This window comes from Bufo gargarizans, chromosome 4, assembly GCF_014858855.1.
Source record: "Bufo gargarizans isolate SCDJY-AF-19 chromosome 4, ASM1485885v1, whole genome shotgun sequence".
NCBI classification, from domain to species: domain Eukaryota; kingdom Metazoa; phylum Chordata; class Amphibia; order Anura; family Bufonidae; genus Bufo; species Bufo gargarizans.
The window spans coordinates 225,568,586-225,586,054 of NC_058083.1; the positions used below are offsets into that span (position 1 = coordinate 225,568,586).

At 40.6% G+C, this 17,469-nt stretch overlaps 1 protein-coding gene across 1 annotated transcript in view; it reads left to right on the forward strand.

Annotated features, from left to right (window-relative positions):
• Positions 1 to 11,557, forward strand: part of AGPAT5 (1-acylglycerol-3-phosphate O-acyltransferase 5) — a 59,401-nt gene extending 47,844 nt beyond the window's left edge. Inside the window, exons 7-8 of the mRNA XM_044289488.1 lie at positions 3,332 to 3,455; positions 9,900 to 11,557. Of these exons, the coding sequence (XP_044145423.1) occupies positions 3,332 to 3,455; positions 9,900 to 10,125 (350 nt within the window). The 3' untranslated portion in view covers positions 10,126 to 11,557. The remainder of the gene's footprint in view (positions 1 to 3,331; positions 3,456 to 9,899) is intronic.
• Positions 11,558 to 17,469: the final 5,912 nt, after the last annotated feature.

Genomic DNA, 17,469 nt, shown 5'->3' on the forward strand with positions numbered 1-17,469 from the left:
AGGACTTCTTCACATATGGATTTTAGTTCTGTCATTCACTTCAAGCAAATGTGTTTATTTTGCTTATCAGGAAAAGTCTGACTAATTTAGATTTTCGAAAAGGTTTTCCTAGAAAGAAAGTTGAACTTAACTGTAAATTCAGTAGTCTCTTAATGGCTTTTGTGGTGCGGTAATTTATGTTCTGTACACTGGGCGTTGTGTGAAATTCTAACCCTAGATCTGCCCTGAAAGGAATCCTGTGGCCTTGTTTACACACTGCAGATTTCATCAGTGTTTTGGAGCCAAATCAATGGATTCAGAGAAGTATAAATCTTTCACAGAAATATAGTGGCAAATATGGGGGAACTGCTCAAACCCCAAACACTCTAGCGTGTTTTTCATTGGGGAGCAGTCCCACCGCATGTGGCCCGAAGCAAACGACCATCGCCAGCAAAAAATGCGTACAATGGAGGATGCCGGTGCGGTCCACATGCACCACAAAGGCATCCTACACAAAACAGAGCATTGTGCGGATGAAAATATAATTGTATAAATCACAGAAAAAAATTCACCAAACGGATATGCCACTGACTATACTAGCTAGCCATACAAGCAGATATTAAAAGCTGAGACTTTTGCCAATATATTCCTGTCAGGAACACATCGGAGCCCATCATGCACCACGTCACGGTCTCTCAGCATGGCAAGGGTCCTACCACTATGCTAACTATGGTGTGAACACGGTCTGAAGGTGATGAAATCCAGCTCACAGCTCAGCTTCCACACAACCGCATAGCAGGACAACTAATGCAATGTGAATAAAGCCAGACTGTAAGCCACACCCATATCAGACCATGTGCTGGAGGCTACCAGGTGCAAAAGAATGTTTAGATGCCAGGTAACCTTTAGCCTTTACCTGGCATTCAAACACTCTCCTTTGCACCTGGGACCAGGAGTGGAGCCGGAAGGGGGTAAGTATATTACCTGTGAGGGGCCCGGCACAATTTGATAACCCCTTTAAGAGTAAAACCTTTGCCTCTAAAGGTTTCTGTTTTGAATTCCATCTTACAAATTCTGTTATTTTCTGTTATAACCATGTTAACTAAGTCCACTATATTCTTTGTTAGCCTCTGTTACAGTATTAGTTATGCTGTTTGAACTTCTAAGGGCTGTTTCACACGAGCGGATGCCGTGCGTGGCATCCGCTGCGTGAATGACAGCCAAGACCCGATGCGGACAGCAGAGACACGGAGCAGTAACATGATTGATAATGTTCCGTGCCTCTTTGTGATCTCTTTACTACAAAATCACAGGGAAAACTTTTTATCTCACTCTGATTTTGTAGTAAAGAGATCACAGAGAGGCTGATAATGCTCCGTGCTTCTGCTGTCCGCATCGGGTCTTGGCTATCATTCACGCAGCGGATGTCACGCACGGCATCCGCTCGTGTGAAACAGCCCTAAGGGTGAGTTTATGCCTCCTTTCGACGTTTACGTTAGAAAAAACTCAGTAAACCACGTTCTTGTATCCTGCACAGTATACTTTTTTTTTTTTTTAATCTAAATCTGTGGTTTAATGTATATATGCGTTTTTTGTACAAGTTAAATAGATGGGAAAAACGTGACTTGAACCCAGCAGCCTAAGAAAGCAGACCTGTGATATGCTGCCCTTACATAGAACATGGTCTAATAGTCAATCATAATGTTGCAGTGGATATTGTGTGTGTGTGTATATGTGTGTGTATGTGTGTGTATATATATATATATATATATATATATATATTAGTATTGCATTTTTATGTATAGGGATTGTCCAGGGTTAGAAAAAGGGTTGGCTTTTACTTATTCTTAAACGGCACCATGCTTGTTTTGGGCTATGTTTATTATTGCAGCTCAGCTACCTTCAGTTTAGATTTGCTGCAATGCTGGACCTAGTCCATGGACAAACAAAATATAAACCTTATTTCCTAATCTTAGACAACCCCTTTAAGACACATGCATGATGGCAGTAGGGGGCTCTCAGGTTGTGTGCGTTGATCAAGCACCACTAGCGTTTTATACTTGGTCAGTCTCGGCTCAATCGCATTTATTTTCCAGTAGTGTACGTACAGTATCACTTTGTGCTCTCAACAAATATTACTTTACATGCATACAGTATTTTCTGACCACTGTGGGTTTTTCAGTAATTACTATAGGCCTCTTGTCTGGCCCATAGGTTCTTATCTTATAGTAACTTTTGTTCTTCTAGAACATTGTGATGTAGTTGAGACAAATTGTGCATGAACTTGTCCTATACATTATAAATAGATGATAAGGCGGCCATTTGTTCTGCCGCAGTGGATTAAGAAAATGTTTATGATAAGAACTTGAGTAGGATTAAATATGTCAGTGAAATGTAAAGAAATGGTTCAGAGCAGCACATTCTCAAGTGTGGATGCAAAAAAAAGTTGGAGTAATGCCTTAAATATTTCTTATCACATTTTATTGATAACATTTGGAATGGTTTATATAATTGTAACCAGTATGACCGCTGTTCCACGTTGTAGAGCTATAGGTTTACTTTTGTATACATGACACAAAACTTGGAATGTGATTGCCAGAAGGGATCTTCGAAACTCATGGCACACAAATAGTTAGAGGGACCCTTTGCCAGATGGTAGTTGCTTGAAGGAGCCATAGTTAAATAAGGCAGACGTGTTTTTTTTTTTGTTTTTTTTTCTTACATTGGAACACATATTGGGGGACATTTATGAAACTTCAGCTTGGAAATCGCTGCATCTTCCTCTGATTTATAGAATGCAATTAATAACTTGTTCCAGTAATAGGTCTGCAGGAAGATGAGAACGGCACACATACGTTTTATGTCACAAAGTTTTTATTTTTTGTCTCGAGAGTGATCATTTTTCAAAGAGAAGCTGATCCTGTAGGCCTCTGTAAACTGAAGAATTATCTCGCATTAGCTGCATGGTATAATGGAAAATACACGTTTTCATGCATACCAATACATTAGCACCTTTTCTGTGAACTGTATTACCCCAAACCATTGTATTTATACTGGAGGGTCTACACTGGACTGTGAATGAGGACCCCTAGACACAAAGGATTTGTTTTGAATTCATCATTTACGTTGTTGATAGATGAGAATAAACCCTTTCACTTGTAATTTCTTATTTTGCTTTGAGACATCTCAGTTCTGCTCATGGAACAAGTGTATAATTCTGTTCTTATGGCCTCCTTTAGATGGCTGCATTTATGTGACCATAAGGGTAAAGTGACAGACATGCATAAATGCAGCAATAAGCAGATTTCATTGTTCTCACAAACCGTCTCATATATTTTCCTTATGTTTCCAGAATTTCTGTGTAAGGAATGCCCAAGAATTCATATAAATGTGGAGCGCATTGACATTAAAGATATTCCGAAAGATCAGTCCTTCACCAGGAGATGGCTTCATGAGCGCTTTGAAATTAAAGATAGGTATGTAGACAGGTTATCATTAATAATCCAAATTATTTTAGCAAATTAGACCATTTATGCAAATGACAGTTAATGGGGTCTTCCTGGTGGTCTATATTGATGATCTGTCCTTAGGATAGAGGTAGTCAGTATCTGATTGGGTGAGGGGGTCTGACTCCAGCACCCATGCTGTTTGAATGGGACTGGGCTGCTATACCAAGTACAGCCACTATCCAGTGGATGGCGCTGTACTTGGTAAGCTGTGAGGAGGCCACGGCACCTCTTCAAACAGCTGTTTGGGGTGCTGGGAGTCCGATTTCCACCGATCACGTGCATCCTGTAAATGTACGTTTCCATAGTAACATAGTACATAAAGCCGAAATAAGACATTTGTCCATCCAGTTCGGCCTGTCATTCTGCAAGTTGATCTAGAGGAAGGCAAAAAAAAAACTGTGAGGTAGAAGCCAATTTTCCCCACTTTAGGGGAATAAAAAATTCCTTCCCGACTCCAATCAGAATAACTCCCTGGATCAACGACCCCTCTCTAGTAGCTATAGCCTGTAATATTATTACACTCCAGAAATACATCCAGGCCCCTCTTGAATTCCTTTATTGTACTCACCATCACCACCTCCTCAGGCAGAGAGTTCCATAGTCTCACTGCTCTTATGATCCCTCTGTAGTAGTAGTATACTGTCTTCTTCAGTGTTAATTACTTTACACAGTTTAGTGTCATCTGCGAAAATTGATACTTTACTATGCAAGCCTTCTAAAAGATCATTAATAAATATATTGAAGAGAATAGGGCCCAATACTGACCCCTGAGGTACCCCACTAGTGACAGTGACCCAATCTGAGTATGTACCGTTAATAACCACCCTCTGTTTCTATCATTGAGCCAGTTGCTTACCCACATACAGACGTTTTCTCCCAGTCCGAGCATTCTCATTTTATATACTAACTTTTTATGTGGTACAGTGTCAAATGCTTTGGAGAAGTCCAGATACACCTCATCCATTGGTTCGCCGCTGTCAAGTCTAGAACTTACCTCCTCATAGAAACTGATGAAATTAGTTTGGCATGAAGCCAAGCTGATATGGCGTTATTTGCTTATTTCCGTTGAGATGCTCTATGATAGCGTCTCTCAGAAAACCTTCCAACAGTTTACCCACAACAGATGTTAACCTTACCGGCCTATAGTTTCCAGGCTCTGTTTTTGGACCCTTTTTGAATATTGATGGGACATCAACCCAATTCTAAAATGTTTAGCTTTATACACCACCACAAAAGATTTGAAATGAAACTAACAAGATGTGCTTTAACTGCAGACTGTCAGCTTTTAATTTGAGGGTATTTACATCCAAATCAGGTGAACGGTGTAGGAATTACAACAGTTTGCATATGTGCCTCCTACTTGTTAAGGGACCAGAAGTAATGGGACAGAATAATAATCATAAATCAAACTTTCACTTTTTAATACTTGGTTGCAAATCCTTTGCAGTCAATTACAGCCTGAAGTTTGGAATGCATAGACATCACCAGATGCTGGGTTTCATCCCTGGTGGTGCTCTGCCAGGCCTCTACTGCAACTGTCTTCAGTTCCTGCTTGTTCTTGGAGCATTTTCCCTTCAGTTTTGTCTTCAGCAAGTGAAATGCATGCTCAATCGGATTCAGATCGTGATTGACTTGGCCATTGCATAACATTCAACATCTTTCCCCTAAAAAACTCTTTGGTTGCTTTTGCAGTATGCTTTGGGTCATTGTCCATCTGCACAGTGAAGCGCCGTCCAATGAGTTCTAAAGCATTTGGCTGAATATGAGCAGATAATATTGCCCAAAACACTTCAGAATTCATCCTGCTGCTTTTGTCAGCAGTCACATCAGCAATAAATACAAGAGAACCAGTTCCATTGGCAGCCATACATGCCCACGCCATGACACTACCACCACCATGCTTCACTGATGAGGCGGTATGCTTGGGATCATGAGCAGTTCCTTTCCTTCTCCATACTCTTCCCATCACTCTGGTACAAGTTGATCTTGGTCTCCTCTGTCCATAGGATGTTGTTCCAGAACTGTGAAGGCTTTTTTAGATGTCATTTGGCAAACTCTAATCTGGCCTTCCTGTTTTTGAGGCTCACCAATGGTTAACATCTTGTGGTGAACCCTCTGTATTCACTCTGGTGAAGTCTTCACTTGATTGTTGACTTTGACACACATACACCTACCTCCTGGAGAGTGTTCTTGATCTGGCCAACTGTTGTGAAGGGTGTTTTCTTCACCAGGGAAAGAATTATTCGGTCATCCACCACTGTTGTTTTCCGTGCTCTTCTGCGTCTTTTGGTGTTGCTGAGCTCACTGGTGCGTTCCTTCTTTTTAAGAATGTTCCAAACAGTTGTTTTGGCCACGCCTAATGTTTTTGCTATCTCTCTACTGGGTTTGTTTTAGTTTTTTTTCAGCCTAATGATGGCTTGCATCACTGATGGTGACAGCTCTTTGGATCTCATCTTGAGAGTTGACAGCAACAGATTCCAAATGCAAATAGCACACTTGAAATGAACTCTGGACCTTTTATCTGCTCATTGTAATTGGGATAATGAGGGAATAACACACACCCAGCCATGGAACAGCTGAGAAGCCAATTGTCCCATTACTTTTGGTCCCTTAACCTCTTCAGGACATGGGGCGTACAGATACGCCCTTATGTCCTGGTACTTAAGGACACAGGGCGTACCTGTATGCCCTGTGTAATCATTGAGCAGGCACTTCGGCTAAAACCTGCGGTTTGCGGCAATTCAATGTTGCGGTGGTGGTGCCATCGGGTCCCCATGCGGCTGTGGGGGGGACCCGATGGCAAGGAAGGCAGCGCGATGTCCAAGGAAGGCATCGCGCTGCCTTCCGGTGACGAGCCTGTGAGATCCAGCCCCCTGGATCTCACAGGCCCCAGAATCTGTATGAGTAGATGAACACCATAAAAAATAAAAACTGTGCTAAAGAAATCTTTTTGTCACCTTACATCACAAAAAGTACAACAGCAAGCGATCAAAAAGGAGTTTGCCCACCAAAATAGTGCCAATCTAACAGTCACCTCATCCCACAAAAAATGAGCCCCTACTTGAGACAATCACCCAAAAAATAAAAAAACTACGGCTCAGAATATGCAGACACTAAAACATCATTTTTTTTTTTTTTTGTTTCAACTAAAACTTACATAAATAAAAAGTATACATATTAGGTATCGCTGCGTTCGTATCGACAGGCTCTATAAATAAACAATTTTTTGTCACCTTACATCACAAAAAGTGTAATAGCAAGCGATCAAAAAGTCACACGCACCCCAAAATAGTGCCAATAAAACAGTCATCTCCTCCCGCAAAAATCATACCCTACCCAAGGTAATCGCCCAAAAACTGAAAAAAATAATTATGGCTCTCAGACTATGGAAACCCTAAAACATGATTTTTAATTTTTTTTTGCTTCAAAAAAGAAATCATTGTGTAAAACCTACATAAATAAAAAAAAAAGTATACATATTAGGTATCGCCGCGTCCGTGACAACCTGGTCTATAAAAATACCACATGATCTAACCTGTCAGATGAATGTTGTAAATAACAAAAAATAAAAACGGTGCCAAAACAGCTATTTCTTGTTATCTTGCCTCACAAAAAGTATAATATAGAGCAACCAAAAATCATTGTACCCTAAACTAGTACCCAAAAAACTTCCACCCTATCCCGTAGTTTCTAAAATGGGGTCACTTTTTGGGGGTTTCTACTCTAGGGGTGCATCAGGGGGGGCTTCAAATGGGACATGGTGGGGGAAAAAAAAAACAAAAAAACAGTCCAGCAAAATCTGCCTTCCAAAAACCGTATGGCTTTCTTTTCCTTCTGCGCCCTGCCGTGTGCCCATACAGCAGTTTACGACCACATATGGGGTGTTTCTGTAAACTACAGAATCAGGGCCATAAATAATGAGTTTTCTTCGGCTGTTAAACCTTGCTTTGTAACTGAAATTTTTTTATTAAAATGGAAAATCTGCCAAAAAAGTGAAATTTTGAAATTATATCTCTATTTTCCATTAATTCTTGTGGAACACCTAAAGGGTTAACAAAGTTTGTAAAATCAGTTTTGAATACCTTGAGGGGTGTAGTTTCTAGAATGGGGTCATTTTTGGGTGGTTTCTGTGACGAACTGCGACCGCCGCGGCCACAATACGTCACGAAACCGTCACAGCGCCCCTAGTGGTCAATCCGCAAACAGGCCTCCCGGCCACTTTCAGCACACCGACAGTCTAACTTGAGTCCGTACAGTCGATAGGCTGAAAGCGCAGGGATTGGACCGCCGATTGACCGCCAGTAAGCGTGTGAGCGACCAGACCGGAACCACACACAGGGTAGTTTAACTGCCACCACCTTGCAATTTATGGGAGCAAGGAACCCACTATCTAGATAACAGAACCGAGTAGCTTTCTCTTCGGAGAGGCTAGGGTAAGTTTTTGCAGTGTTTGAAAACAGGCATATGGCTAGAGAAATGACTTGGAGGTCATTTATTATAGATCTATATACAATACAAATTATCACGATGCACAGTAATTATACCACAATAATCAAGGAAAGTATAGTCCAATAAACAAAAGGGAGAAAAGAAAGAAAATACTTAGTTTCCACAGAAAAGATGTCCGTTGGTGAAATAGTCCGTTGCAGGGATAAAGTCCAAGAAGCCTTTGTCCAGTGTAATATGCCTACAGCCCACGGGTTCTCTGGCTGAGGCCCAGGTGTTGTTAAAAGTGGAGAACTTCTTTAGCAGATTCTAGGCCTTTGTTATAAAGGGTCCCAGAATCAAGGCGGGGAATTGAGAGTCCGCCTGCTGGGGGCAGGCTGTATTCCTGAGGTGAATGTCAGTTCTGAAATATGGCATGTGCCATATCGCGGGATGTCTCCGATGTACACCAGTAACAAGCACATATTCACATTCCCCACAAAATATGGAGTTCAGGGATACCAAATATTACTATTATAACTGGTTCTATGATGGGGTAACACCATAACTTTACCTGGGCACATCTTAGTTAGGTTTGTCCTATGTAAACGTCCAGTGAATTCTGAGTGACACGATGATGTAATTTTTACGTCCGTAAGATGCAGGGTCTCTCTTAAAAAGGTAAAAATCATATCTCAGATTCATGTGTCAATCTGGGAAACCTTGGTGCCGGCCTGTCTGCAGCAAGCTATCTTACCAGACCCTTATGGCAGCGACACCAAATGGCTCCCCCCAGGTGTAGTCTTCACACCTAGCTGTGATATCTCTGCAGAAAGGGAAGTTCTTTTGTCAACCTAAGGAAGCCAGCTGTAATTGCGTTATCTGCTGGGCATCTATTGACTGACTTGAACAAAAGGACTATTGTTCTCTGGGTACACAGAAGAAGACGCTCTGAGTAATCAAATTGTAGATTCTGGGGCCTAGGGAAATAATTACTGTTTAATAGACCTACTGCTCAATAAGGGAGACTAACATTGATAATATTGGGAGGACAGTTCAATATTCTCGCGGATCATCCGTGACAGTTTCTATTATATAAGCCTCACAAAGTGACTTCAGACCTGAACTGGTCCCTAAAAATTGGGTTTTTGAAAATTTCTGAAAAATTTCGAGATTTGTTTCCAAACTTCTAAGCCTTGTAACATCCCCCAAATATAAAATATCATTCCCAAAATGATGCAAACATGAAGTAGACATATGGGGAATGTAAAGTAATAACTATGTTTGTAGGTATTACTGTGTATTATAGAAGTAGAGAAATTGAAACTTGGAAATTAGCAATTTTTTTTTCAAATTTTTGGTAAAATGTGTATTTTTTTTATAAATAAAAAAGATTTTTTTTTAACTTCATTTTACCACTGTCATGAAGTACAATATGTGACGAAAAAACAGGGGGTTAACAAGTGGGAGGCACATATGCAAGCTGTTGTAATTCCTACACCGTTCACCTGATTTGGATGTAAATACCCTCAAATTAAAGCTGACAGTCTGCAGTTAAAGCACATCTTGTTTGTTTTAATTTCAAATCTATTGTGGTGGTGTATAGAGCCAAAACATTTTAGAATTGTGTTGATGTCCCAATATTTATGGACCTGACTGTACCTTTTTTTGCTGTATACTTTTTTGTAGAGGCATCGTGACCTTTTTATTTATTTTTTTAGCATAGGAATCTATATGTGGTGTATTCCACTGGCATATATTGGAGCAGATGGGTGTCAGGTCTGTAAAACAGCTGGTACTGCTGGTTATTGAGAGGGCTCAGCTCCTCAGCCAGCTCCATACATATCTCATGCACCTGTGACATACATTTTGTCAGAATGCTCAAAGGGGGAAAGACTGTTTGCCTGCTGACCTGAAGAAGCTAGAAGTTCCTGTAATAAAAAGAACCTATCTTCTGAATCAGTATGTAATTTTTATTATTTCTAGGTTACTCACAGAGTTTTATGAAGCCACAGATCCTGAAAAACGTAACAGGTTTCCTGGAGAAGGTCAAGTAGCAAAGCTCAGCTTGAAGAAAACCGTGCCACCCTTGTTCATTTTAACTGGTATAACGGCCGGCATGCTATGCACAGAAACTGGAAGGAAAGTTTATGTGAACACTTGGATATATGGAACTTTAATTGGTTGCCTATGGGTCAGCATCAAAGCCTGAACAGACCATTAGTCTTTTCCAGTTGCACATTATACCAAATCTTTTTCCAGAACTGAACACCTTCTATGTCTTGCCTTATTTGTGACTACATTGAAATCAATGTAAGAATGAATGTAAGAGTATGGGGAAATGTGAGTCATCCCAGTTGCAATTTAAATGTAATATGTTCTAGTGTCCTAACGTTGGCCATGTCATAACCCTTTTCTTTACCAGCATAAATGCTTACCTATAAATTGAGCCATTTATGTTAGCCACATAGGTGCCAGTGGCCAACTCTGCCATGATGATAGTGGTACTGTTGCCCATGTTGAATAGTCAGCCAAGAACTCTGGTGATCAGAAGACTTTGTCTGTCCACCATGCTTTGCTCTGTGGCCATTGTATGTCTATGCAGGTCACAGAATATATTATGCATTCAGGTTTGAAACTTTGTCATTTGTGCTTTTATACCATTAGTTCAATATTATTTTCATCTTCTTATGTATACATTACAGGGGTTCTTCGACCTTGGCCACTTTCTCCTACTTGGTTTATGGTAAAAGCTTTCATTACTCTAGGTTACGTTTGTATCTTGGTAAAAATGTAGATAGGTTTTATATACAGCTCACCAGGGCATTTAGAATCACACACAGGGCATAAGAAGGGAGATTTATCAAACTGGCGTAAAGAAAATCTGGTTGCTATGGTCAACTAAGCCACTTTTCTTTTGGGCCAGTTTTGTTAAATCTCCCCCAGAGAGTCAGGTTGTACGGACCACTTGCAAGACAGGAAGTTGTGGATGATATCACAGGAATGGATGACGGGTCCAGCACCAGACAATTGAAATCCAACAACTTTACTTCCTTTAAAGCCACGTGGCATCACATAATTTGTACCTTTTTGTAGGCGACTGTTACAAAGCAGTGTTTTTAACAGGGCACCCCCTATGTGGTCCCATGTGGTTGATGGTAAGGTATCCCCTTTTTTACATTTGAGATAATTTACAGTCGGTGGTGCTAGCATCTCCATCCAAGAAAGGCATGTGTGTTTTTCCTGTTTGTGCTTTGCATCCTGTTTTACATATTGTTTTGCCTATTCATAAAAATTGAATATTTCCGCCTTTTTTTTATTTTTATATGTAACAGGTGAGGTATAACAGGTGATGTAATACACTATTGTTTGGTAGGATGTGTTGTCGTTTAAGCAATACTGCCCGCAATGGTGCTATGCCTTACTGCAGGCTGATGCTGTAGAGAAATATGATGTGATGATCACCGAAAATGCTATGTGCCTTTTTACTTTCAGTTTTGTCTTACAGCCTTTATGCGTCATCTTTTCTGTAAATACAGAAGAACATTTAATCATTTTATTTTGGGTTTAGAATTAGTTCTGTGTAATTTATATTTTGATACTATAACAAATTAATTAAATTAAAATAAATCCAGTTTAAAGTTTTTTTCCCCCAGGATTTGAATATTGCTGACCTACCCTCAGGATATGTCATTAATATCTGATTGGCGGTAGCTCCGCCAATCGGCTCCAGTGCCGGAACTACACAGCTGCATCCGTTGTGTAGTGGACAGAGCCATTTTCTGCAGCACCGCTCCCATTGAACTGAATGGGTACAGCACTGCAGTTACCAGCTCTGTTCACTATACAACGGATGGAGCTGTGTAGTTCTGACATCAGAGCTTGGTGGGGTGTCAGACCCCTGCCGATCAGATGTCAATATTAAATTCCTGGAAAACCTTTTTAATGGTTCTCACTGTATCAGGGTTGGTGGGTATTTAATTTATATGAGACCTCTAACAGAAAACATATCCTTATATATACAAGGTTAACTTTACATAGACATGGTGGAGTAGAGAATTAACTCCTTATTTTTATTTTATTTTTTGGAAGAGGAGTTGGCAGTTACCTAGGGTTTAATGCCCATTCTTGCTCTACGCTATGCCTGGATAGTTCAGCTGGTTTTGACAATGTTTCACTTGAATTAGGCCTCATGCACATGACTCTATGTATTTTGCGATCCGCAAAAAATATCGATGACATCAGTGTACATTCCGTATTTTGAGGAACGGAACAGCTGGCCCCTAATAGAACAGTTTCATCCTTGTCCGTAATGCGGACAATAATAGGAAATGTTTCTATTTTTTTGCAGAACGGAAATACAGACCTACGGAAACATAATGCACATGGAGTAAAGTCAGTTTGTTTTTTTTGTGGACCCATTGAATGGTTCCGTATACGGTCCGCAAAGGAACGGACACGGAAAGAAAATACTTTCGTGTGCATGAGGCCTTATATGGATTTTTTTAAGGGATAAGTTTGTGTGCTGAATACTTGCTATAGAGAAGCTTGTTCGATTCCTTCTTTTTCATTTGATGATGGTTGCTTACATTATCCCTCTATGTATTATTAGGTCATGTTTATAGTAGCTGATTTACCAACTGCTAATGTAAACATTTAAAAAAGTGTTCACCTTTTTGACTTTCTAACTTATGACCGGAGACTGATGTACCTGTTAAAAATTTTTTTTAAAATCATACTCTCTTGATGGACTGGGCCACATGCAATGCTGCAGCTAATGATTGACCACAGCAGAGACATGTCCCCAAGCAACATGTGACCCAGCAGTGCTGTACGGTGATCAAAAGTAAAAAAAAAATAATAATAAAAAGCTGGATAACCTCCTTTAAGCATTTTGTCTATTACAAAGGATAGAATACAATGTTGTAAGTCTTATCAGTGATTAGTTTTATGACCTTGCAGGATCATTCCTTATTTCAGGGATGACAATGGATAAACCAGAATAATACGGTTGCTGCTTGATCACCACCTTTCGCTCCCAATTTGGAGAATTCCACAAAAGGTAATTTGTCCTTTTGCTTCAAGTTTTAAGGGGTTATCCAGCCATTTAAATTTAAGAAAAATATTGCTTGGATCATTGAAAAAAACTAAAAGTACCGTATTTTTAGCCCTATAAGACGCACCGGCCCATAAGACGCACCTAGGTTTTAGAAGAGGACAATAAGAAAAAAATATTTTTCATTACACCTCAGGTCACACCACCAATCAGACCCTCAATCAGACCTCAGATCAGACCCCTTGCCCTATGTATGCAGCCTCATGCATGCAGCCCCAGCCTCATTTATGCAGCCCCAGCTTATCAGCCTCAGCTCAGATTAAATTAAAAAAAAAACACTTACCTCTCCTGCTCCTGGACGCCGCCACTCCTCACCGCCCGCTATCTTCTTCCTCCTGCAGTCGGCTGTGCTGTGAACTGGCGCGCACAGCGTGACGTAACCGAGCACCTCACACTGTACTCAGCTTCCTGGTCCTCGGCTGTGCACAGAGTCTTCACTGCTTCCCGGTCCTCCGATATAAATGAGCGCTTCCATATTGGAAGTGATCATTAGTATTCACCCCATAAGACGCAGGGACATTTCCCTCCCACTTTAGGGGGGGGGGGTGCGTCTTATGGTGCGAAAGATATAGTCGCCTCACTGCTTCCCAGGTCCCCTGCTTTACTGTCTTCTTCCTTGTCCCGCTCAACATGGATGCATGACTGCTGTATTGGCGGATCCCCTCCTTGGCTAGTGACTGGTTACAGCATCAAATGTCTGTTTTTAAAGGAACCAGGAATACTAGAGACTGGCAGGTGGCACAGGAGCAGCGATAAAATGAGTTTTTGGAATTTTTTTATTTTTTTTGTAACCTCCCAGCTGTGCTTTGGCTTCTCGGCGTGCATTGCCATGCTGCCGCCGGAACTCCGCCTCTGCCCCCATTATAGTCAATGGGGAGGGAATTCACTGAAAGGTTTAAACCTACTTTTAAAAATTAACTTTGAATAGATACTTTTTTAAGATAAATACCAATTGACAATACAATACATATATATTTTTAGATAACTGCAATTAGATATCTAGCAAGGAGCATTAAGAGGGTACACAGTGTCTCGGAAAAAATGTATCACAATGAATCAGGAGAATTTTACCACTTACAGTTACCGATATGTGATGCTCAACGGTTCCAAGCTGGATCATAGGTCCGGAATGCAGTCAGCAGTTCGGTATTGGATCCTAAATCCAGATTTCAAAAATATTGTTAATCAGAGTGCAGATACAGCCTTCCCACTGTCAGTATATCGTTGGTTCAGGAAAGTGGGGACCAAAATAAGAAAAAATAGGGAGGCCTGACCCTAAAATGCTAGAAGGTCCCTGCCTAAAAGTGGAAAAAACCTCCGCCTAACCGCGGAGGTATCACCCCCTATTGAGGCGACCCCACTTCTCGATGACTAAACCCTGGATATTGACCCTATAAAAAATTGCCCCCACAAAAATCAAGGACAGGGTTTAGTCATCGAGAAGTGGGGTCGCCTCAATAGGGGGTGATACCTCCGCGGTTAGGCGGAGGTTTTCTCCACTTTTAGGCAGGGACCTTCTAGCATTGTAGGGTCAGGCCTCCCTATTTTTTTCTTATTTTGGTCCCCACTTTCCTGAACCAACGATATACTGACAGTGGGAAGGCTGTATCTGCACTCTGATTCTGATGAACAATATTTTTTAAATCTGTATTTAGGATCCAATACCGAACTGCTGACTGCATTCCAGACCATTTGATCCAGCTCGGAACCGTTGAGCATCACATATCGGTAACCGTAAGTGGTAAAATTCTCCTTATTCATTGTGATACATTTTTTCCGAGACACTGTGTACCCTCTTAATGCTCCTTGCTAGATATCTAATTGCAGTTATCTAAAAATATATATGTATTGTATTGTCAATTGGTATTTATCTTAAAAAAGTATCTATGAAAAGTAAATTTTTAAAGTAGATTTAAACCTTTCAGTGAATTTCAATAATATACCTACTCAAATATGCATTAATACTACTGTGAAGTTTCAATGGGGAGGGAGCAGCAGTCCAGGGGCAAACGTGAACTGGCGGCAGTCTGGATCCAACAGGCTGTTCACCTGCCGGAGTCCCCTGCCACTAGTGTGAAAGTACCCTAAAGGTAATAGACATTTCAAAGAGCTAGAAGTAACCCTTTATGATCACAGTGAATGTGTCTACTTTACAGCTGTAAAGTCCTGTTGGGAGACTTATCAAAACTAATCCAAATGAAAAGTAAAGGTGGTGTTCAAAGAAACCAGATGCTGCGTTCACATGTTTTGCATGCAACTTTGTCCGAAAGTGGATGGCTCACTGCCAGACCTCATTGCAGTCAATGGGGATCCAGCGGTGAAGTAGAGGATCTGGCAGGCTGCTCTGAGCCGGAATAGCCTGCTGCATCTCCTAATCGGAGATATGAACGTGGCCTTACCAATTTTTCAGAAGCCATTTGGAGAATAAAAGCAACTTCTAAGAATGACAACTCCATTTTCTCTTGGCACTAGTTTTTATCTTAATTGAAGTCTCTGTTGTGGGGAAACAATGAACACCACCCAAAAATGCCACACATTTTACATACTTTGTGCATCAAAACCTGAACCGTGCAGCAGCTAATTTTTTCATAAAGTTTCCTTATTTACTTAGTGTAACGAAGTACGTCGAATAATGGTACAGTTCAAGTTGGTGTTTGCATATTCTACAAGTCTTTGTGAAATTATGCTACAATAACATCATTTCTAATTTATTGTGCAAGCCATATTTCACTGTTGTTGAACTGACACTTGACAGATTTTTTAATGTGTGGGAGGAAGATATATCGGTACAAGCTGTATGTCTAGATAATGAAGGGCCCCTGGAGGTTTTCTGGTTCTTTGATGTCTCCACTACATCCAGCCTTTGTGGGCACTTAGACGCTTTTTTTCATGTGGCAGGAATAATGAATTCTATGGAAGAAACCTGGAGATTGCACTGCTGTTCTTTATCACGTTTAATGCATTCTGTTGCCAAAAATTAGTTTTAACAATGTACTTGTTGAAAAGCATATATTATAAAGTGTGTCACTATTACATCATATTCATACATAGTTAATATTTTGTGTTTATATAAAATGCTCATATACCTAATGTATACTTTCTGTGCCGTGTTGCTAAGTTAAAAAATAAAAATATACATTTAATAGAACAATTAGCTTTACTTCTGGTACTATAAACAAGTACGTGTCTAGGTCATGTCGCCATGCCCTCCTGTGTGTTTGATTTGTATAGTTGCCAATTGTTAGAAACGCACCGTCCTTGAGAAATTTAAACTTTAGCCACCAGAACTGCACCGATACAGTCATTAGCATAGTGCTAAGCCCTCACTCTGATATACTGTGAAAGTCTCAGAATTTATCATATTTTGATCAAAACACCTCCGTGCCCGCCTACCTGGGTCAAGGTGATCCCAGTCAGGCAGGTCCTACTCTAAACCTACCTATGCCATAGGGGCACTTACATTCAGGAGAGCAGACCCTGCACATATAGTGTGTTGCTCCTAGTTATCTCTGTGTTCATCAAGCAACCGATGAGAGGAGGAGCACACACAGCTATATGTACCACCTAATCAATGTCGTCTGGGATAGGTGGGGCAAAAGTGCACAAAAATGCTACTCCTAAAATAGATGCGTATTCACACCTGAAGATGCCACTCCTTCAAGAACATAAATTTATCAAAAAGATACAAAACATCCTGCTCATCTCCTTGCCCACCCATTACTAAGACAAAGTGGTAATTAGTTTGTCACCTGTTGACTCCACTCAGAGGCTGCATGGCTAGCCATTTGCTTTCATGGGTTGACCAGATGGCTGCCAGAAAACCAAATGCCATGGCAATGAACTAGACAGCTGCCACCTTGTTCTAGCAATCAATGGGGATCACAGCAGCTGCCTTTCCCCCACTCCACAATATGCCACCAGAGTTTGTTGTAAGAGATGTTGTTTTACAGCTATAATGTGAATAAAAGATCTTCACACAGTAGAGAAGTATTCTGTTTTGGCCACAAACTGTATATATGCAACTACTTCTTATTTCTTTTTAAGGTTTGCGAGAAGGCAGCACTTACATTTTTCCCCTCGTGTAAATATATTCTATTCAGCCATTAACATTGTACAGATACTGTATATTTGCAGCATGTGTTTGTTCCAAACTTTATTGAAAAAGTGGTAAAAGGGATATGGTAACAAAGCCAGACCATAAAAGCTCATGGTCTTATCCCAGTCACATCCCATGACTTGGGATTAAATTGTTGGTAAGTTTTTGGTAATACAAAAAAATCTGGTGCTTCGGTCCAACACTTTGAGCTCCAATCTGCTGACCTTTTAGTTCAAGACCGTGGATTAAAGCATTCCTATTGTTGAACGTATTTTGTTCAGCATCTGTTGGTGATCTACAGGGCTGGTAGATCTCAGTCTATGTGTTGTCCACCCAAACCTTCC